General features: G+C 45.0%; 1 protein-coding gene across 1 annotated transcript in view; it reads right to left on the reverse strand.

Moving 5' to 3' along the window:
* The window catches only part of CFAP61 (cilia and flagella associated protein 61), a 246,292-nt gene that overhangs the window by 213,506 nt on the left and 8,396 nt on the right, over positions 1-24,390 (reverse strand). Inside the window, exons 3-6 of the mRNA XM_055430665.2 lie at positions 21,268-21,418; positions 17,232-17,308; positions 15,528-15,595; positions 14,766-14,892 (exon numbers count right to left, since the gene is read on the reverse strand). Coding sequence (XP_055286640.2) covers positions 14,766-14,892; positions 15,528-15,595; positions 17,232-17,308; positions 21,268-21,418 — 423 coding nt within the window. The remainder of the gene's footprint in view (positions 1-14,765; positions 14,893-15,527; positions 15,596-17,231; positions 17,309-21,267; positions 21,419-24,390) is intronic.

Genomic DNA, 24,390 nt, shown 5'->3' on the forward strand with positions numbered 1-24,390 from the left:
GCTAAGTCACTTCAGTCGTGTCCGACTCTGTGTGACCCCATAGATGGAAGCCCACCAGGCTCCCCTGTCCCTGGGATTCTCCAGGCAAGAACACTGGAGTGGGCTGCCATTTCCTTCTCCAATGCGTGAAAGTGAAAAGTAAAAGTGAAGTCGCTCAGTCGTATCCGACCCTTAGCGACCCCATGGACTGCAGCCTACCAGGCTCCTCCATCCATGGGATTTTCTAGGCAAGAGTACTGGAGTGGCTTGCCATTGCCTTCTCCGGATGTTACTAGCAGCTCCATCTAATGAATGACAAAGACTCTCCCCTTGACCAGATTCTGACCCGGGACACTCGAAGTCTCTTCTTGACTAAGCCTGAGCACTGGCCTGAATATCTGAACAAATACTAGCAGTTACTAATGACAGCTCAAGGCCACGTCCCTAGGATGATGTGAGACTCCCTTAAAGTGCCTGCCTGAGCAAGCTCAGGTTGCCAGGAGAATTTCCAGCTTTTTCCAGCCCACACCTGTGGTTACCCCATCTCCGAACGTCTGCAGGAGGGTAGGAGCCTGGCTTCACACTCAGACGAGTCTCATAAGGGCTCTCTCATTTTCACTCTCTCTTTTTAAAAAATTTCCGATAAAGCCCATTTTATTTTATACAACTACAGATTGATATTAATGAGCATATATCCTTTTGCCTGGAATGACTTCTATTTGCTTCTGCAGGTTAATTGATGTTCATTAGATATGATCACAAGCGTACTTCACAGTATTTTCTGTTTCAACAGATTTTAAATTACATTGTAGCTAATATATATCTATTATTGTATGCAATGTATTATTTCTACTGCCTTGGAGTTCATAGCATATAATTGATTTGTTTTAGTCAAATATCTAATACAGTAGAACAACTGTATTAGAACAACCCTCTGACAACACCAGATAATAATTTTCTCAGTCATAATTGCTATTTTATATTATAAGAAAATGCTAATATATTGATTCTAAATAAGAACTTAAAGAACAAGATCACTGCCTGAATTTAAATTTCAGTCTTTTTTCCTTTGGGTCTGCTATGCAGTTTTCTTCTTCTCTTAGATACTGCATAATTTGTCAGTATAAAAAATCTTTTTAGAATAAAAACATTTCTGTGAGAAACAATCATAACATTAAGGTGCTTTATTTTACCCCAACTATTAGCTATAAGGCAATTTTAAAATATAATTTTTCTTGATCTGTATCTCTATGAAGTGTCTTTACAATACCCTCAGAATTCAAATTATTACAGTTTGAATTTTTAAAAGATGATGCAGAGTTCAGTTTTCTTGTGAGATCTTGATAATATTACTTGATTCCTCCTTTTATTCTCCATTGTTGATATAAGCAGACTGTCTGCCCTTTCTGTAAATCACAATATATAATCGAAAGAATAATTCTTGGATCCAATGCTTTAAATTCCTCCAGGATAAACTGATCACATAAATTCCATATTTCTTTCTCCCTCCCTTCCTTCCCTCCTTTCCTCCCTTCCTTTGTGTTTTATTTTCCTGTATTTTCACTTCAGAAGGCCCAGTCACCTCTGTACAAATGAAAGCCGAGTTTGGTCCACCCTGGACTGCACTCCCAATGGAGTTCTCTCCCAGTGGTCATTTAGGATTAAAATCTGTCCTCACCAGAGTCCTGCTTTGTTTGACCTTTGACGTCTGCACACCCTGGAGCCCATAGCCCAGGGGCAACAGTGATAGCCAATGTGGAAGGCACTCCCCCAACCACAGGCACTTCCCTGGGGGTGCCATCACTAGGCCTGTTTGCCAGGAGTGGCTATGTGGTCTGACGGGCTATGTGGCTATGTGAACCCACCCCAGCCCTCCGACTCCCCTGCTGAGACTACTGCTCAGTTCTCCTCACTGTGTGGCCTTGGGGTCTCACCTGCATGAGGGCAGAGACGAGGAGAGTCGGGGGGTACGGTGTGCAGACACAGGGACGCCCTCAAGGTTACTCTCTCACAGGCATTCAGCCCCTGGCAGCATCTGCTATGGACGACTTCACATCCCACCCACCTCCCCACCCCACCATCCAACACACTCCGAAACCCCTGCCGGCAACCTCTATCTGAGTGCCCGAGCCCTCTGCTGGGAGAGCCAAGAAGGCCCCACTGCGTTCAGGACACCCCTCCCTTCCCCACACCACAGCCTGCAAAAGGGCGCTGCTACCAGAAGTGACTTTCTCTGTAAACAGAGTCCTCAACGATAGTACTTAAAAAAAAAAAAGATTCTAGGCAAGAATAGACAACAAATTCATTTTCAAATATCTTCCCCAAAATTAAAGTCCCCACCAATATTTTTTTAAGAATTAAAAAAAATATTGATTTATTATTTAGACTGTGCCGGGTCTTAGTTGCAGCATGTGAACTCTTAGCTGCAGCATGTGGGATCTAGTTCCCTGACCAGGGATTGAACCCGGGTCCCCCCGCATTGGGACTGCAAAATCTTTAGTGCCTGGACCACCAGAGAAGTCCCAATATTAGTTCAGTTCAATTCAGTTGCTCAGTTATGCCTGACTCTTTGCGACCCCATGGATTGCAGCACGCCAGGCTTCCCTGTCCATCACCAACTCCTGGAGCTTGCTCAAACTCATGTCCATCAAGTCAGTGATGCCATCCAACCATCTCATCCTCTGTTGTCTCCTTCTCCTCCTGCCTTCAATCTTTCCCAGCATCAGGTCTTTTCCAATGAGTCAGTTCTTCACATCAGGTGGCCAAAGTATTGGAGTTTCAACCTCAACATCAGTCCTTCCAATGAATATTCAGGACTGATCTCCTTTAGGATGGACTGGTTGGATCTCCTTGCAGTCCAAGGGACTCTCAAGAGTCTTCTCCAACACCACAGTTCAAAAGCATCAGTTCTTCAGTGCTCAGCTTTCTTTATGGTCCAACTCACATCCATACATGACTACTGGAAAAACTATAGCTTTGACTAGACAGACTTTTGTCGGCAAAGTAATGTCTCTGCTTTTTAATATGCTGTCTAGGTTGGTCATAGCTTTTCTTCCAAGAGGTAATTATTTTAAATTATGTGAAAGTAATTCAATATCCTAATCAAGAGAATAGAGACAGCTATCACTCAGAGAACTCCAAAATCAGCTGTGTACCATGGGCTTTTATCCGTATGATGGACACAAAAACACTACTTCGTGGTATAAAAATCAAGAATAAAGGCTCAGAGAGACCCAGGGTCGAATGCCTAATCATGAGCCCTCGGCAGCCTGTGAACAAAGTGATCCATAATCACACCTCAGTACTTATTCTTCTGGGAAAAAGAAGAAGAAAACATCCAAGTTGTGGAGCTCTGAAGAGTCTCTCCCTTAAGCCCATCCCCAAAATGTATAAAGAGGAACCTGTTCTGCAAGCATGTTCCTTGGGGTAATCGATGGTTTATGCTCTTGCATCAGCCCCGGTGCTAATGATAAAGTATGACATCAGCCTCTTGTAGTCTCAAATGGCATGTGACAAAGTCTAGCCCCTTGGAAATAAGACACCCCAGCTACCGAAAACAACTCATTCAGAAAAGTGTTTAAATTTGTGCGCTGCCTGCTCAGAAGGTAAAGACTTTGCCTGCAATGCAGGAGACCCGCGTTCGATCCCTGTGTCGAGCAGATCATCTGGAGAAAGAAATGGTAATCTACTCTAGCATTCTCGCCTGGAGAATTCCATGGACAGAGGAGCCTGGGAGGTTACAGTCCATGGGGTTGCAAAGAGTCAGACACAACTGAGCAACTTTCACTTTCACTTTGCCACTCAGGAGGAAAGCCACTTCTCGTGGAGCCGTTGGGCACAGCAGGGCCACGCGGCCAGCACCTCCATGACCCCCCATGTTTAGGTGATGATGACTCTGAAGGTTCCAGTTGATCAACACAAAGTACTGACACACCAGGGAAGACGCTACTGAGTAAGGGGCAACTTTCCTCTAGAGCTTGCAGCCGTTACGAGGCTTGGAGTAGACGATGATTCCTGTGCTATGGAACTAGTTGCAGACTATTTTATTTTAACCTGTTTGGAGGAAACAAAAGGCCCTTCCCATAGAAACTGGTTTGATCCCTGAGGCCCCTAAATGCCCATCAGACTCTGAGAACCATGCCAGGTGAAAGTGGGGTGGAATCCAAAGCCAAAGAAAATCAGCAGCTTCTCAGGACACCTGGCTTGGGGCCCACTGTCCTGGAAGCCCTGGAGAAGGCAAGGGGAAGAAGGACAGGGACCTGGGAGCTCTTGCTGGCTTCCTGGGAGGTGGGGAGGAGGAAGAACAGGCTCACTTCCCACCTCCTCCATGTTAGCGAGGGGGGCTTTCAAGCAACAGCGTGATGCCAGACGCCAGGGCACTTGCCCAGCTGCTGGCATGGTCCCTTGGTGGCCAGTGGCTCCCTCAGCATCCTGACCCCTCTTCTACAGCATCACAAGTGTGGAAGAGAGCCCTCAGGAGGTTTCCCTGGACAGGGAGGTGCACATTGTTTCCTTGCCAGCAAAGAAACCGTTGCGAACGCATAGAAGGAAAGCTCATGCTTATGGGATGTAAACGACGGCTGCAGCCCACCTTTGTGTTCGGGATACTGGCACGGCCTCCTCTCTGCTGTCTGAAGGCATCTGCCACAACCAGAGAGGATCCGCATGTCATTAGCGAGACTTGAAAATGTGCCATTGGAAAAGGGATTCTGATGTCACTTTAAATGCCATAAATATTGTATTTCTTCAAGCCTGAGTGCGTGCATATATGTGTGTATATTCTTTAAGAGGGGGTGTCCCTGGTGGCTCAGAGGGAAAGAACCCACCTGACAATGCAGGAGATGCACGTTCGATCCCCTGGAGGAGGAAATCGCAACCCACTCCAGTATTCTTTCCTGGAAATCCCATTCTTGCCAGAAAATCCCATGGACAGAGGAGCCTGGAGGGCTACAGTCCATGGGGTCACAAAGAGTTGGACAAGACTTAGTGACTAAACAACATTCTTTAAGAAATCAGTGAAGACAGAAAAATTCAGAAAATCCAGTTTAGTGGTCGTGCTAAAGAATGCTGTGTATTTTGCTTAAACCAACCCCTAACACAATTGGTTTTAATTTGGAGTTGAAGTAGGGGCCAACTTGGCACCCAGATTTTTCTTTTTATTCAGATGTGTGAAACAAAGCACCTTTTTCTTTCCAAGATCTCTTGTGACCTCTAGTGGTCTTCTCTAGGAGAATCAAATCCATCATTTCTAAACTGTATATTCCATTCAAAACTTTAAAATGGGTTTTGGAACCCTTTAGCCTCTTGCTCATTGGAAAAAGTCATGATTTTAACAAGTTGTGGAGGACTTCAGGATGACTTCAAAGCACATTTGAGGCAAACTAGAGGCTCCTGAACTTCCACCACTGCGATCTGATCTACGTTGGCACATCTCTGCTCCAGCTGGATTGTGAACCAAATTCTATCTGCTGGGTCACTTATCAGGACCCAAGAAGACCACTGGGGAAATTCCAAATTGCCCCACATGTTCTTTTTGAACGCTTTAGAATATTTATCACTCAAACATCAGAATGTTTATTTACATGAAATTGCTTAGAAGTCAAGCTTAAGTGGATTCCTAAAAAATCATAAGACTATCAAATGCTTAATAAAAATAACTGCTTTAAAAGGTGAAAAGTGAGCATTTTAAAAACACCAATCTTAAAAGTCCTACTTTTTTAATCTATTTTAAATAGCAATAATGCTGACCTAACTTAATTTCTGTTATTAGCAAAAAAAGCAGTACTATATTAAGGAAACTTTAAGTTACTTTACAACCCTGATTTACGGCACGATTATAATCATTTCCTCGGTAAGTACTCTCCCATCCCTGTGAGGACTTGAAAAGGTAGGTTTCTTCCCAGAAAGCCCATTTCAATCGTTTCTACATCTCAGAACTTCTCAAATCCACCAGCAGTGATGAATCAAGTCCATGACAGGTAATAAAGGTGTGTCTAGAAGCAGCTGCGCTTTCCTTCATGTATTATACAAAATACAGAACAGTAACTGTGATAATTAGTTTCTAAGTAGAGGGGGACACTACAGCACAATATGGGTGAGTCAGAGAAACGGGACTAGGGATACTCACGGCAGAGTGCTGGCTCTGAATATGTTGCTAGGTAAACAGCAGAAGCATAATCATATCCCCAAACCCTTCACTGGTTTGGTGTCTTAAGGATTGTGTTCTTCACCATTAACTAACAGTGCAAGTATCAACAGAGATGAAACAGATGTCAGAAAATAAATGTAGGGGAAACGAGAAATGAGGCAGCCTAAGTGGATGCGTGGTCATACTCATTGGACTCCAAAATGGTTTTTTCCTGCATCATTAAGGAGGGAGCTTGTCCACATGAGTGCTGTTTCCAGATATCTGAAGTCCCATGCCTACAGGTGTCAAAACTCGAATTGGGACACTGTGGCTGGAGGACCCCTAAGATATGTCACCCTCCCCCTCTGCAAGCAAACACACCAACTCTCATGACACCATAATTGCCTCTACATTTCAGTGCTACAGCCCAAATTCTCTTCTCATAAGCATCCCTTCCTCACTACAAAGCACCCCCTGTCATTTCTTGGCCACCAGGACCACGTTCCTCTTGTGAACTGATTTTGGAAGATTTTCTGGACAGCTCACTCTCAGAGGGAGGCTAAATAAGCAAGACCTCAGGGAAAGGAAATGGGAGGTTTAGTTCAGGCCGGGGACAGCCTGTCCGCAGGAAGGTTGGCACTCGTAACACTCAAGTTTGCAAGAGTAAAAGGAAGAAAGGAAGAAGGAGGTGGGAAGATGAGAACTGGGGAGACCAGCTCCTGACCCCCAGTTCCCATGTGCTCCTAGGAGCCAGCACTGGGTGGGGCACATCCTATATCAGGTTTCTCCAGCCACCCACGTCCCGAAGTGGCAGGAGCCACATCACCGAGTTAGCCAAGATGCCATTTACCTTTTACACAGTAGAAGAAACAGGTGTTTTTCTCCCCCATAATTCATTTATTTTGTAACTGGATGTTTTTACCTCTTAATCTCCCTTACTCCACTCATTCCCAACCCCACCCCCACACACATACCAGAAATAGGGGATTTTGAGATAGGCAGCTTCTGTATATGTCAGTGTCAGCATTGGATTTATCTATAATTTTCCATTACAATAATGTCTTGATGAATATCTACATTGAAAAAATGTAAGATTTACAGTTCCCCAAGGAAATAACAATTTGCACAATCCAAATTCCATATACTTTTCGTATACATTTTAAGAGAATTCGGAGTGTGGAGGTTTGGGGAGACTGGAGGAGGCGCCCTGAGCCCTTCCCCACAACCTGCCTTGTGCATCTCGTCCATCTGGCTGTACCCAGGTCATGGCCTTTTATAACAAACTGGTCATCTAGTAAGTAAAAAAAGAAGACTTAAAAATGTGCTAATTCATCTGTAACCATTCCCCTCCGACCTCCCTCAAAGAACTGTCTGCTTTCAATGTACATGTTTAATCATCTGTCTAAACTAGAAATTATTTTAAATGCAGTTATTTTCTTCATTTAATATGGAAACTGTAAAATGGCACTGAAACCCACAAATATTTAGATTAATGCAAACTAAAATAACAAACTACTGTTGTACTGCAGACAGTTTTAATAAGTGAAACATCCGCCACTAGCAAGAATGCAAGAAAATGAGACTGTTGGTTAAGATACAAATCAACGTGATTATTCTAGTCAAATAATTTGGTAGTATCTATTTTAAACGTTTAGTATTTAATGCAACCTTACCCAGAAATTCCACTTCTAAGTATCTATACTACAGACAAAAATAGCAGTACCACAGCATTACATGCTATAGAAAAAAAAGATGACACATTTCCATAAACAAGGAATACCTCAATGAACTTTAGTAAAGCCACACGATGTGGCGTTTCATACAATGAAATGCCACACAGCCACGAAAAACAACAAAATAGATCTGGAAGGTGGATGAGCTGCTATATTAAGTGGAAAATACAATTAACAAAACATACTATCATGACTATAGGCATATATGCATGTGTGTATATATATATATATAGAGAGAGAGAGAATACATATGTAACACTTTCATGTGTCTGTACAATTATATACTCACATAGAATAATGAAACAAGGAGTAATTTTTAAGCTTTTTATGATCAGAAAATATAATTCATTTTATTAAATGAGCCCATGCCCCACATTAGTTAGCAAATGCAGGAAAAAAAATGATTAATTTTTAAATGAAATTGAGATTAAAGTACAGCAACTATGAGACTACAAGACCCTAAGAAATTAATTTATGGAACTGTCTCATAACATAATTATCAATTTGCCAAGTGGCCAGGAGTAGAGCACTGGACTGAGTGGCCAAGACTGGTACAGAGGAGCCAAAGGGCTGAGCCTGGGAGAAAGCTGAGGCCCAGGTTCTGGCAGAGGTAGTGTTCAGAGCCACAGCGGGAGGAAAAGAGAAGACACAAACCAAGATGGGGTGGGTTGGGGCTGGAGGCTGGGGGAGAGGCCACTGTCAGGGCACAGCCACCCTTGCTCTTTCTTACCCAAGGTTCAGCTGACATTTCTTTAATGGATATAGAATTATTCAATTATTACCATCTCTACAATGAGTGTAGGTAGTTTGTGTTTTTCAGGGAATAGGAAACATTTTAGATGATTAGATTTATCTAAACAATTCAGATAAGCATTTTATCTAACTTGTTGAATTTATAGATTTGAATCTTTTCAGTGTCTGTAAAGTGAAAGTTACTCGGTTGTATCTGACTCTTTGCTACCCCATGGACAGTACAGTCCATGGAATTCTCTAGGCCAGAATACTGGTGTGGGTGGCCTCTCCCTTCTCCAGGGGATATTCCCAACCCAGGGATCGAACCCAGGTCTCCTGCATTGCAGGCAGATTCTTTACCAACTGAGCTATCAGGGAAGCCCCTCAATGTCTGTAGGATCTGTACTAATACCACCTCTTTCAATCCTGATATTGGTAGTAAGTCTGCTTTCTTTTTCTTTTTTCTTGATAAGTTTGGCTAGGAGTTCATCAATTTTATTCATCTTATCAGTGTCTTAAATTGCCAAATCCAACGGCCTCTTTTTTGTAATCAAATGATTTGATCTGCCTACAAATTATCTGATTTGCCACTTTAAGAGTCTTTGACTTCTGTGACTATCTTCCAATTTTCTTTATTATTGTTAAGAGTTTCATCTTTCAAAATTCTGCTCTAATTCTCTGCTTTGTACTTTAAAATATCCCCCTAAACTAGACCATCTCTTTTGTTCTCATGATCTCCTCAAACTCTCTCCTCTACATCTAGCACTATTATTTTTACCATTAGTTAATGAATCCACCATTCCCCAGTTCAGATCAGTTGCTCAGTTGAGTCTGACTCTTTGCAACCCCATGGACTGCAGCACACCAGGCCTCCCTGTCCATCACCAACTCCCAGAGTTTACTCAAACTAACATCCATTGAGTCAGTGATGCCATCCAGCCATCTCATTCTCTGTCGTCCCCTTCTCCTCCCGCCCCCAATCCCTCCCAGCATCAGAGTCTTTTCCAGTGAGTCAACTTGTCGCATGAGGTGGCCAAAGTATTGGAGTTTCAGCTTTAGCATCAGTCCTTCCAATGAACACCCAGGATTGATCTCCTTTAGGATGGACTGGTTGGATCTCCTTGCAGTTCAAGGGACTCTCAAGAGTCTTCTCCAACACCACAGTTCAAAAGCATCAATTCTTCGGTGCTCAGCTTTCTTTTTGGTCCAAATCTCACATCCATACATGACTACTGGAAAAACCAAAGCTTTGACTAGATGGACCTTCGTTGGCAAAGTAATGTCTCTGTGCTGTCCAGGTTGGTCATAACTTCTCTTCCAAGGAGCAAGTGTCTTTTAATTTCATGGCTTCAGTCACCATCTGCAGTGATTTTTGGAGCCCCCCAAAATAAAGTCTGTCACTGTTTCCATTGTTTTCCCATCTATTTGCCATGAAGTGATGGGACCAGATGCCATGATCTTAGTTTTCTGAATGTTGAGTTTTAAGCCAACTTTTTCACTCTCCTCTTTCACTTTCATCAAGAGGCTCTTTAGTTCTTCTTCGTTTTCTGCCATAAGGGTGGTGTCATCTGCATATCTGAGGTTATTGATATTTCTCCCAGCAATCTTGATTCCAGCTTGTGCTTCATCCAGCCCAGCATTTCTCATGATGTACTCTGCATATAAGTTAAATAAGCAGGGTAACAATATACAGCCTTGATGTACTCCTTTCCTGATTTGGAACCAATCTGTTGTTCCATGTCCAGTTCTAACTGTTGCTTCCTGACCTGTATACAGATTTCTCAGGAGGCAGGTAAGGTGGTCTGGTATACCCACCTCTTTAAGAATTTTCCAGTTTGTTGTGATTCACAAAGTCAAAGGCTTTGGCATGTCAATAAATCAGAAGTAGATGTTTTTCTGGAACTCTCTTGCTTTTTTGATGATCCAGTAGATGTTGGCAATTTGATCTCTGTTTCCACTGCCTTTTCTAATTTCAGCTTGAACATCTGGAAGTTCATGGTTCACATACCGTTGAAGCCTGGCTTGGAGAATTTTGAGCATGACTTTGCTAGCGTGTGAGATGAGTGCAATTGTGCGGTAGTTTGAGCATTCTTTGGCATTGCCTTTCTTTGGCATTGGAGTGAAAACTGACCTTTTCCAGTCCTGTGGCCACTGCTGAGTTTTCCAAATTTGCTGACATATTGAGTACTGTACTTTCACAGGATCATCTTTTAGGATTTGAAATAGCTCAACTGGAATTCCATCACCTCCACTAGCTTTGTTCATAGTGATGCTTCCTAAGGCCCACTTGACTTCCCATTCCAGGATGTCTGGCTCTAGGTGAGTGATCACACCATCGTGATTATCTGGGTCGTGAAGATCTTTTTTGTACAGTTCTTCTGTGTATTCTTGCCACCTGTTCTTAATATCTTCTGCTTCTGTTAGGTTGATACCATTTCTGTCTGCTCATAGAAAACACCCTCTTCCAACAATACAAGAGAAGTTTCTACACACAGACATCACCAGATGGTCAATACCGAAATCAGATTGATTATATTCTTTGCATCCAAAGATAGAGAAGCTCTATACAGTCAGCAAAAACAAGACTGGGAGCTGACTATGGCTCAGATCATGAACTCCTCATTGCCAAATTCTGACTTAAATTGACGAAAGTAGGGAAAACCACTAGACCATTCAGGTATGACCTAAATCAAATCCCTTAGGATTATGCAGTGGAAGTGACAAATAGATTCAAGGGATTAGATCTGATAGAGTGTCTGAAGAACTATGGACAGAGGTTCGTGACATTGTACAGGAGGCAGTGATCAAGACCATCCCCAAGAAAAAGAAATGCAAAAGGGCAAAATGATAGTCTGAGGAGGCCTTACAAATAGCTGTGAAAAGAAGAGAAGTGAAAGGCAAAGGAGAAAAGGGAAGATATACCTATTTGAATGCAGAGTTCCAAAGAATATCAAGGAGAGTTAAGAAAGCCTTCCTCGGCAATTAATGCAAAGAAATAAAGGAAAACAGTAGAATGGGAGAGACTAGAGGTCTCTTCAAGAAAATTAAGAGGTATCAAGGGAATGGGAACAATGAAGGACAGAAATGGTATGGACCTAACAGAAGCAGAAGATATTAAGAAGAGGCAAGAATACACCAGCCCCCACTAACCTTGAAAATCCCGCATCACCATCAACTCATCCTCATTCTTCAACTTCTCTATACAACTGGCAACCAAACTGCACCCTCCCTCTCAATCAGTTCTTTCCATCTGTGCACCTGCCTTGGTCCATTCCACGACCTGGACCTCTGACTGGTCACTGCCTGAATTCTAGCCAGCATCACTCTTGACTAAACTGTCCTGTGCTACTCCCCTGCAAGCCACTGACCACAGGAAAACCAGTTATTCTTTGACACACAGTCCACACCACGTCTTCCTTCAGTGCTCCCTGCTGGCTCCAAGTTGAAGTCTGCTCATCTCGGTTGAGTGCTTCCTCATACCTGCCCACCTGCCTGATGCTCTCTTGCCTTCATGCCTCTGCCCATGCTGTCCATCTGGCTGAACTCTGATTCATCTCCCCTGACTAGTGTCAGAGGCTACCTTCTCTGTGAAGCCTCTTTTTCATTTACATTTCCCCCACTGAGGTATAATAACATAGTGTAATATGCACAGGTATTAAAAGTTGATGACTTCTGACAGCTGCATGCACCCTAATCAAACCACAGAGCACGGTCTCCCCATCCTGTCCCTCCACCATACTCTTGCATCGGCCAGAAGCATCTGTGGATCTGGCCTCTGCCATTTTGTACATCGCACAAACAGCATAGAGTCTTTGTTTCCATGTCTGTCTTCTTTCATTCTGCATAAACTTTCTGAGCCTGGTCCACGCTATTGTGTATGCTCAGTCACTTCAGTCCTGTCTGACTCTTTGTGACCCCAAGGACTGTGCTCCACCAGGCCCCTCTGTTCATGGAACTCTCCAGGCAAGAATAGTGGAATGGGTTGTCATGCCCTCCTCCAGAGGATCTTCCCAACCCAGGGATCGAACCTACATCATCTGTGTCTCTTGCATTGCAGGTGGATCCTTTACCCACTGACCCACCTGGGAAGCCCATTATTGTGTATATCTGTAGTTTATTCAATTTCCTTGCTGAGTAGTATCCATTGCACAGAAGGACTGCAGTTTGGTGGACATTTAGATTTCGGAGAGCCTGGGGGTAGTATGCGGAGAAGGCAATGGCACCCCACTCCCGTACTCTTGCCTGGAAAATCCCATGGACGGAGGAGCCTGGTAGGCTGCAATCCATGGGGTCGTGAAAAGTCAGACACGACTGAGCGACTTCACTTTCACTTTTCACTTTCATGCATTGGAGAAGGAAATGGCAACCCACTCCAGTGTTCTTGCCTGGAGAATCCCAGGGACGGGGGAGCCTGGTGGACTGCCGTCTATGGAGTTACACAGAGTTGGACATGACTGAAGCGACTTAGCAGCAGCAGGGGGTGGTATGAAGCTGTCTTGATCCCTCTCTCTCCTTCCCTCCTCCAAGCTACGAAGCATTAAAGCTTGTAAGTGGATCTGTCTCCCCCACTTAACTCTAATAATATTAGTAATAATGTTTAATTTCCTTGAGTACCTACATGTGACGGGCAGTGTGCTGAGTGCTTGATTTGTGTCAGCTCATCCCATCACTACAACAGTCCCACGTGGCATGCAGTATCTTCACACCCACTGACAGAGATGAAACCAAGGCCTGCAGAGGCCCAGTAAAACCAAGATCAAGATCTACATCTACCTGATGCCATTATTACAAATTCATAATACTACCTGCCTGGTAAATAGAAGGCTCTCCCTGAATGTTCAGTGTTGATTTTCTTTAGGATTGACTGGTTTGATCTCCTTGTAGTCCAAGAGACTCTTGCTTTTTAAAAATTGAGATTTTATACTTTCTAAAGAAACCGAGTACTTATCCAATATGGCAATGATGGGAATTCTCTAGTAGTATAGTGGTTAGGGCTCTATCCTTCCACTGCAAGGGGCACGGACTCAATTCCTGGCTGAGGAACTGACAGCTTTGCAAGCTACATGGTGTGGCCACCCCGCCCCCCAAACAGAAACTTCCCGGGTAGTCCAGTAGTTAGGACTTCATGCTTCCAATGCAGGGGGTGAGGGTTTGATCCCTTAAGCTCCCTTGTGGCTCAGATGGTAAAGAGTCTGACTGCAATGCGGGAAACCTGGGTTTGATCCCTGGGTTGGGAAGATCCCCTGGAGAAGGGAATGGCAACCCATTCCAGTAATCCTCCCTGGAAAATCCCATGGATGGAGGAGCCTGGCAGGTACAGTCCATGCGGTCACAAAGAGTTGGATATGACTGAGCAAATTCACTTTCACTTTCTTTCTGGGGAACTAAGATCCCATATACAGTTGGGCAACACCAGAAACAAACAAAGCACATGGAAAAACATAAAAAACAAACAAAACCCACAAATATGGTGGGATTCCCCTAGAAGTCCTGTGGACGGGACTTGGCCTTCCAATGCAGGGGGTGCGGGTTTGACCCCTGGTTGCGGAGCTAAGATCCCACATGCCTCCGGGCCAAAAAACCAAAACGTAAAGCAGAAGCAATATTGTAACAAATTCATTAAAAACTTTTAAAAGTTCCACATCAAAACAAAAAGTCAAATATGGGGTCTGACTTTAGAAACTTTTAAGTAGTAAAGGCACAGCTTTGCTGACCACATGGCACCAAGTGACTCTGAATCATGCATGCAATGACTCTCAGACATGCAATCCTATTATGTCATCAAGGGGAACTCTAATCACCTCACCTCCAAACGAATGAAAGTTCCTGGGTATTCTAAAGCAATTTCATTCAAGCTATAATTACTTACAGTAAGAAGTGGCAATTTTTAAACTCTCTGTAAGGTAACTGTTGGGCTTCCCAGCTGGCACTGGTAGTAAAGAACTCGCGTGCCAATTCAGGAGGCATAAGAGATGCGGGTTCAATTACTGGGTTGCGAAGATCCCCTGGAGGAGGGCACGGCAACCCACTCCAGTATTCTTGCCTGGAGAACCCCATGGACAGTGGAGTCCGGCGGGCTACAGTCCATGAGGTCGCCAAGAGTCGGACGTGACTGAAGCTACTGAGCACACACGCATGCAAGGTACCTGTCAGGGTAAATGCTTAGGTACCAGGAGGCCTGGCACCAGTCTTACCTGGCTTTGCGGATGTGCAGCTGAGGGCAGTGGTTGTGCCTGTGACACACATGCACGGCAAAGTCCTCATCATTCGTCAGGCTCGGGACATACCCCACTTGGCTGAACACGGTTATGAGAGTGGAGCCTAAATCCCAGAGACAAAGAAATGAGGCCTGGATTTACCAACAAGTAACTTTAGGGCTTCGAGAAAAATGAAGTTTTCACTCTAACATGTGTTTTATTTATTTATTTATTTATTTTTGAAGAATAATTGCTTTACAGAATTTTTTTGTTTTCTGTCAAACCTCAATATGAATCTGCCATATGCATACATATGTTCCCTCCCTTTTGAACCTCTCTCCCATCTCCCTCCCCATCCCAGCCCTCTAGGTTGATACAGAGCCCCTGTTTGAATTTCCTGAGCCACACAGCAAATCCCCGTTGGCTATCTATTTTACATATGGTAATTACCATTACATGTAATTATCATTACATATGGTAATGTGAGTTTCCACGTTACTCCTTCCATTCATCTCACCCATGTCCATAATCGATTCTCTATGTCTGTTTCTCCACTGCTGCCCTGTAAATAAGGTCTTCAGTACCATTTTTCTAGATTCCGTGTATATGTAACATATGTTTTAATTGTTACAATCAGATGGGCACGTTACGTCTCAAGGACCTGGAGACCATTCTTATGTCCCATCCTCGATGCCCCATTTTAAGCACAAAATTCCTGTCTCAGCTCCTGGAGCTAGGACGTGGTGGAGGAGGCCTTACCGAGGCTCATGCAGGATGGCACGATGAGGAACACAAAGTGCAGGTCCGGCACCGCCTTGAACGTGGTCCTGGTGAGGGTAAGAGAGAGTCGGGGTGTCAGCAAGGTGACTTCGTGAGCCACTGAGGTAGGAGATAGATGGGCCTCGGGGCCAGACAGCTGGTGTTTGTCAAGGGGAGTAAAATTCTAGCTGTGTCCCCACCCAGCTCCAAGGACAAAGCTAGTGGCAGAAGCTGAGCTCTGCTAAAGTAAAGAGGTAAGACGACCACTCCCGAGGTCAAGGAAAACTTCCCTGTTCCCACATGTGCAGGAAGCCTTCTAAAAGGGGGTCCAAAAGGGAACATGCACCCCAGGCCTCTACACGCATCTTGGGGAGGGTCCTGGGACCAGTCAGGAGTGAGGAAAGAAACAAGGTAATTGGCCAATTGTAAACAAAGATCTGGAAGGACTGCCCATTACAAGTGCTTCAAAGCACCTCTTCACTGCTCTCCTCATTCAGGACCCCTCTCCGGGTATGCCCCTGCCTTGTTTCTGCCTTCAGTAAACAGTTTCTCTGTGTGCCCTCCCACATGTTATGCTGCACTCTTTAGTAATAAACTTTGTACCCATTTTTACAGCTTTTGCCTCCTTGAAACATTCTTGCTTTCAAACAGGGAAAGAGCCTGGGTAACTTTGCTTCTTAGCCTCCAGCCCCTGGGGGTCTGGCAGCTAGGATTCCTGGTTTTCATCCAGGCTACCCAGGTTCAGTTCCTGGGCAGGGAATGAAGTAAGATCTCTCTTCAGGACCACTGACTGCTGTGTCTCTGAGATCAGCACCTGAGTGAGACATACGCTGTCACTTCAAAAATGAGACATTCATAGATGCACCTGGGCACTCTGCTCCCTACCGGCAAAGGAAGCCTACAATTCCTTTCTCTTCTCTGCTTTTCTCTGGATTCCAAAAGGCCCCCTTTTGTATCTGTTCCATGGAGGTGACAAGAACCAAGGCACCATGTCCATGCGATGCACCAGATTTCTGCTGAGATTAACCTTTGCCCTGGCGTCTGGAGGTTCCGGTGTGACATTACTGAGGCCACCACCCCCAAATGTCAGGGATCCACCTCGGGAACTCAGTGGGTCATGTTTCCCTGTGACCTGTCACTCACAATGTTCTGCTGGTTGTCTTGTTAATAATGTGTCTCGGGATAAGATTGAGGAAAACTATTTTTACAAACATCCAAGCCTGTGGCTTTTTTCTTTCCTTTCTTCCCCCAAATCATGTTTTCCCAAAGGATGGTCCGACCCGTTTGCCTCCAGTGGTGGCAGTTAAAGGCATCCATTTAAAGGAAGGATTGTTTTCTTTCAGAAATTACACTGCTGTTCAGAGGAAATGCTTTACTAGAGCCAGAAAGCAAACTGAGCACCTCAAAGAATTCAGTTCATTTCAGTTCAGTCGCTCAGTCGTGTCCGACTCTTTTAGGACCTTTAAAAATATTTTTAAACTATCTATCATGTATGTGTATGGCAAGTCTGTCACAATATTGTTTATCGGCTATACTCCCAAAACAAAATAAAAAGTTTTTAAAAAAGCAACCTAAACTTTAGTTCAAAAAAATATCTCTGAACTATCCAGACACTTAAAGACATGATAGAGACAGGAGCAAGTCTTGTCTGCAATGCTGCTACCAGAGCTCCACGTCACCGTCTGCCACGCTGGGGCCACTCACCGAATAATCTCTTTGCAACAGCCGACAGAATACTCGTCCACGGCCACAAAGAGGTGCATGAACAGTGTGTTCAGAGGCTGCAGAAGGAAACAGGACAGGGTCAGAGGCTGAGTCAGAGCAAGGGAAAGGTGGGAGGTGGGGTGGGGGGAGGGTCTGGAGGTGGGCACAGCCCAGAGCGGCCTGGTGCGGGTGGATGAAACTTTATGTCTAAAATGAGGAGACACTCAGGCAGAGTTCAAGCCGCTTTCCATCCTCCTAGCTTGGACTTATTCGAGGAAATGGAGAGCCTCCATCCGGCCCTTCCTCCCGCCTCACTGCCGGCCTCGTGTGGCAGGGGCGCGCCTACAGGTGAGTGAAACCGACTGTGAACTCTGTGGTCTTGTCCTGGGGCACCTCTGCCTAGTGAAAGACAATCCTGGGGCTCCCAGGTCAGCAGCAGCTGCTCTATTCAAGTGATACCCGAGGGAAAGAGTTTCTCTCAAATTTGCAGGGTGGGAGGCAGATGCCCCAGTTGTGAATCCGATGGCTTGTTTCGTTCCGCATTCCCAGTGTCAGAATCTAACCCTACTCTCAGGATCCAGATAACCTGAGGGGGAAAACAAAGCAGCAAAGATTCTACTATGAAGCTCAGGGTAAGATTTTAGGGTTTTTAAAGAGCTCTGCCCCATAGCTTTAAAGAAAAATTTATCAAAGTGTATGGTTGACTTGGGGCATCCCTGATGGCTCAAAGGTAAAGAATCCGACAGCAATGCAGGGGACGCAGGAGACTCAGGTTCAATCCGTGGGTTGGGAAAATCCCCTGGAGGAAGAAACGGCAACACACTCCAGTATTCTTGCTTGGCAAATCCCATGGACAGAGGAGCCTGGTGGGTTACAGTCCATGGGGTCGCAAAGAGTCAGACAGGACTGAGCCACTGAGCATGTAGTTGATTTACAATGCTGCATCAATTTCTCCTGTACAGCACAGTTGTATTGAAGCCCTCTCAACTGTTCTGTGCATCCCCACACTGGTCTGTTCAACTTTGTACCCCTGTGATTACTGTCAAACCCTCAAATTCTGAAGATGATGCAAACGGGAGGTAGCTGGGTGGTGAGGGGAAGGCAGTGCCTGCACCTCAGTCCAGACACAGCAGCACTTCTGTGTCTCCTGTTTCCTGAGCAATTTCATAGGTGGCCTTGGGTGACCGCTGGCATGTCTGTGCCTTGGTCTCCCCTCCTGTTGGGTGGCACATGCCCTCGGAACACTCAGAAGGAGCTTATCAGGTGTAAAATGGTGAGAGAAGAATCATGAGTTTAGTTGATGAGCTTGAAAATTCCCCAAAGGTAAACAACGCAAACTCCAGAATCCAGATACCACCAGGGACAGTGAGTGACAAGGTAACGTCACAATGTGAGCACTTTCCATGCACAGACTGGCCTAACCCCATGACATCTTTTATATTATGAACAGGACTTGGCTTACGGTACATGGCTTATCACTTGGCTGGTGTATTTCCCAGATTCTTTCCTCCATCAAGAATATTACAGTTCAATATTTATTCCTCAACTTTAAGATAAAAATCATTATTTCAGTTGCAGATACCCCTGGGGTAGGTAATACATTAAGCCATAAGGGTCTATACCTATGCTAAACAATAGGAAGATAATTCAAGCCATAAATGCTAGGTATATAAGTAATTTTCAATTTTCTATTAGATATACTTTTTTAGAAGGAGTAACCAACCAGTCCATTCTAATGGAGATCAATCCTGGGTGTTCATTGGAAGGACTGATGCTAAAGCTGAAACTCCAATACTTTGGCCACCTCATGCGACAAGTTGACTCACTGGAAAAGACTCTGATGCTGGGAGGGATTGGGGGCAAGAGGAGAAGGGGACGACAGAGAATGAGATGGCTGGATGGCATCACCAACTGGATGGACATGAGTTTGAGTGAACTCCAGGAGTTGGTGATGGACAGGGAGGCCTGGCGTGCTGTGATTCATGGGGTCGCAAAGAGTCGGACACAACTGAGTGACTGAACTGAACTGAAACAGGTTAAACTAATTTTAATATATTTTATTCAATCTAATATATTCAAATTATTACTCTTTTAAGAAGCAGTCAGAATAAAACTTCTCAACAAGGTATTTTACACTCTTCTTTTTCCTACTGAGTGTTTGATGTCCAGAGTATGTTTTATATACATCAGTTCAGTTCAATTCGGTTCAGTCGCTCAGTCGAGTCCAACTCTTTGCAACCCCATGAACTGCAGCACGCCAGGCCTCCCTGTCCATCACCATCTCCCGGAGTTTGCTCAAACTCATGTCCATCGAGTCGGTGAGGCCATCCAACCATCTCATCCTCTGTCATCCCCTTCTCCTCCTGCCTTCAATCTTCCCCAGCGTCAGGGTCTTTTCCTGATTCTTCAAATCAGGTGGCCAAAGTATTGGAGTTTCAGCTTCAGCATCAGTCCTTCCAATGAATATTCAGGACTGATTTCCTTTAGGATGGACTGGTTGGCTCTCCTTGCTGTCCATGGGACTCTCAAGAGTCTTCTCCAGCACCACAGTTCAAAAGCATCAATTCTTCGGTGCTCAGCTTTCTTTATGGACCAACTCTTACATCCATACATGACTAGTGGAAAAACCATAGCCTTGACTAGATGGACCTTCGTTGGCAAAGTAATGTCTCTGCTTTTTAATATGCCGTTTATACACATAGCTCATCTCAATTCAAACTAGCCACATTTCAGGTTCCCAGTAGCTGCACGCAGCTGGCATACCATACAGGAAAACTCAGCTCTGACACTATCAAAGGAAGTAGTTGAAAAAGAGAACAATCTTAAAAGAACAAGAAGAGGAATAGAAGGGGAAAGAATTTATGAAGAATCGTGCTAATTTATAATTTTTGAGAAGGTAAAATCATGACCCTAATGCAAAGACAAAGTGCAAGTATCAGAGACTGATTCAATGCATCAATTCAGAAGGCAACCAGTGAGATGATTAAAAACAACAACAGAAAATGATTCATTGCACTTGAGAAGCTGTCTTCAGGCAGTTTAATGAGGAAATTGTTAGAAGATTGCCTGGCTAGATACAAAGAGTTCCTGGTCCCGCAGGGTCAGAAATGGTGACCTTTGAGGTTATCTCTTCCACCAGACAGAAGGGACTTACATCTCAAATGGACCCAAATCTACAAGCTAATCACTGCTCCTGCAGAACTGCAAACAGCTCAGTCAATAGAAAATCAATCAAAGGTACAAGCCCTGACCGAGCAGATCTTTTTGGCATATTTCCAAGTTTGAGATCACTTTCCTGACAGTGGGAACCAGGAGTGCACAGGGTGGTAGGCAGAGGGGACCACAGGGAATGAGGGGGAGATGGCATCTGGATGGACAGATGCTGAGTAGCCAACGTGCTGGCTGGGTATGTTTGCGTGTGTGCTCTAATCCACCCGTGCACGCGACTGTCGTTCCCCAGGGCTCCGGGGATACACTCTTGAACTCCATGGTCGCAGCTTCTGACTCTCCCCAGCAGCTGAGACCTGACGTGGGCCTGGCTCTGGCAGCCGAGGCAGGGTCAACTCAGGCTGGGCTCCCCTCCCAAAGCCCCACTTCCCTGGGACCCGCCGACTGGGCTCCCGTGAGTCCACAGGGTGTCCTACATCCGCAACTGAAAGACGTCAAATGAGCCGGAGCCCACAAGGGCGCTTTAAAAATTACACAGCGTGACTTGAACCTGAGACTCTGTTGCCAGTATTTCAGGAGCAGATGGTGTAAATGGCAGGGGCCCACCAGGCAGGTCAGAGACTTGGGAGCAGAACGTGGAGACGTGGGAAGCAGAGTTCTGCTGCTCCGCTAATTCCTTGCTCCCCAGGTCCTCCTCAGAGGCCTCTTGCTCCCAGACTCCCCTTCCCCCTCCACCACCTACGTTTATGTCTGTCTGTCATGATGTCACATACTTTCTCAGTCTGAAAACTGAGGTGATCCACATGCAAACACAGGACTTTCCTCAGAAATTCAGCCTGTTCTCACAAATGACACGTGCGGCACTCACTGTGCATGGCATGTCACTGTCCAGCTCCCGAAACACAGACACCCAGTCGTCCTGCATGGCGATATTCCAGTTGGGGTAATCCAGGAAGGTGGCCTGGGCCATGATCTCCTCTTGGTCATTGTGGAGGGTGATGGCAAGGTTTGCTTTCTCCCTGTGGAAATGGTTTGAATTGCACACGTGAAGAAGGTACCAACCGTGAAAGGAAGAGGTGTCATTTCCTCCTACCTTGGGCTCCTGGAGTTCAGCACCCGCTGTGACAGGTGTGACCACCTTTCCAAGAGGTGGCAGCGATGAGGCAGCATCTGTGAGAACATCTTTCAGGACACCTGGCGCTATCAACCACATCTCTACAGAAAGTTACACCTCCTGAGAAAGATGTCTATAAGATGCCCAGAATCCTCCCTTGGAGACAGGCAGGGGAAACGTCAAATGCAGACTTCTGCATACTCTCCACGTGGCCAGCTTCTTCATGCTGGCCAAAACACACGTTTAGGATGGCCAACTGACCCTTTTAGTCTCTCACATACGTGCACTCCTACACTTCATTACTTTCTTTAAGCCAGTTCACTTTTGGCTGAAATAAGTCTATTTCAATAACAAGTTTTACATTACTATCATAAATGGAAAACCAGTACCCCTTCCTATAAGTAGAAGCTAACTATAAAAATGAAGATACAACACAAAAATTGCTCTACACGATAGAAGTCAAATCACTTGAGTCAAATCTGGTACCACCAGAGCTGTGGGCACCTTAAGGAGACACTGCGCTTGGGACATCAATCTCAGCACCTCCGGCCACCATCCCCTCTCATAGGAAGTCACAGTGCTTAGCCACAGGGGACCCCCAGCGGGGTTCCCTTGGCCCAAGCTCTGCAGCTGGCTGCCCTCAGGTATTGAGAACACGGGATCCACATAGGACACTGATTAGCGGGAGGGGCAGCCCCCCAGCTTCTCCCATCTAATTCACTGAAGCCCCTGCCCCTCATTCTACTTTTGCAGGTCTCCCTCCAGCTCCTGTCCTCTGGGCTCCCCTGCCCCGGGCTCCCAGAGCCATGACCTATGACTTCACACTGAGAGTCCTCACTCTAACCCGGATGAGGATGGTCAAGGGCATAGGACCATTGACCTTGACCTTGATCAGTACCTTGATCACTGAGCATCAGTGACGGTGGTGATGAAGATGATAGAGGAGGAAGTGGACAAGGCCTGGGACCGGGCAGCCACCATCCCTTCAGTGAAGGAAAGGAAAGGTGTTCCTGGAATCCCAATTAGAACTTGAAATGCACCTATCCACGGAAACCTAGGGTGGTGGTGGTGCTCTGCAGCACAATTGAGTTCAGTTCAGTTCAGTTCAGTCGCTCAGTCGTGTCCGACTCTCCGCGACCCCATGAATCACAGCACGCCAGGCCTCCCAATTAGCACAGTGCTATTCCACACACACAGTATAGATTAAATAGGCTTTTCTGGGGTGGCCTGGGAAGCCAGCCACCAATTAATTTATTCCAATGGGAAAATGCACTGCAGTTTCCAAAGAGCCTGACTGCAAAAAGTAACTTTGGCAGCAAATCATTTTATATATACAATTTCCACTTATCACTGCTTAGCGAATAAGTCCTCTATAGGACAGATAAAAATCACTGTGGGAGCGAAAGCAGGAGAGGAGGGATAAGGTAGAGGGAGAAGGTGTGTGCCTTTAAAGCTGGTTTAAAATTATCCTTTGTAATAAGCCAAATACAAGCCAAAGGAGCCCTTAAAAAATACACACACACACACACACACACACGTGTGCACGTGTGTGTGTTTCATCAAAACATATTAAAGTTCAAAGATGTTACCAGCAATAAAAATCAGAGTTCTTTCCATTAGAGCAGTGCTTCATTTATTCAACAGGTTTCAGGAATTTAAGTTCAGCCAGTACTCGTTTTACTTAACTGTGTTTGGTGAAAATCTTGGTGAAAAAGGGTCCCCGTTTTCTGCCTTGTTAAGTAGTGAGAGTGAAACAGGGCTTCATGTCCCTTTTTTCCCCCAATACGTCAACTTTAAATCCTTCTGTGACTTTTTATACCGTAGGTATGTCTCACATGTAAAACATGACTGCTCTTTGCTTTGTTCTGTTTTCAGCCAATCTACTCATTGTTATATTTTAACTGAAGAATTTTGTTCAGATACATTTATTTTGATTACCGATATACAGAATTTTTTTCAATCTTCCTATTATTTGTGATTTTAATGCGTTCTATGCTTTCTGTTTTTCTTCCTCTTTTCTTGCCTTCTTTTAGATTCTGGTTTCTTATTAATTTCCTGTTCAATTTTCCCCTCTATAGATCAGCAGTTATAATCTCTACGGCTATTCTTTAATGATTATACTCGCCCAAGTTAACATGTGTTTCTAACGAAGTCTTTACCCTCTGTTCCAGTTATCAACTGATATGCACCAAACCAACCCTAGGCTCCAAACAATGATTTTTTTATCATCTCTCATGGTTCTGTGGGCTAGCGGTTTTGATTGAGCAGCTTTTGGTGGAGGTCTCTCAGGTGATGGCAGTCAAGTGGTGCTAATAGTTAGAGTCTGCTGAATAGCCAATGTGCAGAATGGTTCCACTCACACTATTAGCGGTTGGTGCTGGTTATTGGCTAAAAGCTCGGCCAAGGCTGTCAGGTGAGACAACCTGCATGTAGCCCTGCGACTTGAGCCTTTCTTTTGGTGGAGGTCTCTCAGGTGATGGCAGTCAAGTGGTGCTAATAGTTAGAGTCTGCTGAATAGCCAATGTGCAGAATGGTTCCACTCACACTATTAGCGGTTGGTGCTGGTTATTGGCTAAAAGCTCGGCCAAGGCTGTCAGGTGAGACAACCTGCATGTAGCCTTGCGACTTGAGCCTTTAACAGGGTGGCATCTGGGTCCCAAGAGGGAGCATTTCAGAGAGCAGTGGAAGCTGCAGACTTCTTATGGTCTAGACTTGAAGTCACAGAGCATCCCTGTTGCTGATCTCTATACACAGGGCCAGCCCTGACTCAGGACAAGAAGAGACTAGAAAAGGACTTGATGGAGGGTGTGTGGTTAGTGGGAGGGAGGGGGAACACCTCTGAATACCAGCTACCACACCCTCCTCCTCAACAAATCC

Source organism: Moschus berezovskii, chromosome 15 (assembly GCF_049115385.1).
Source record: "Moschus berezovskii isolate FMDL1 chromosome 15, NW_MosBer_1.0, whole genome shotgun sequence".
NCBI classification, from domain to species: Eukaryota; Metazoa; Chordata; class Mammalia; order Artiodactyla; family Moschidae; genus Moschus; species Moschus berezovskii.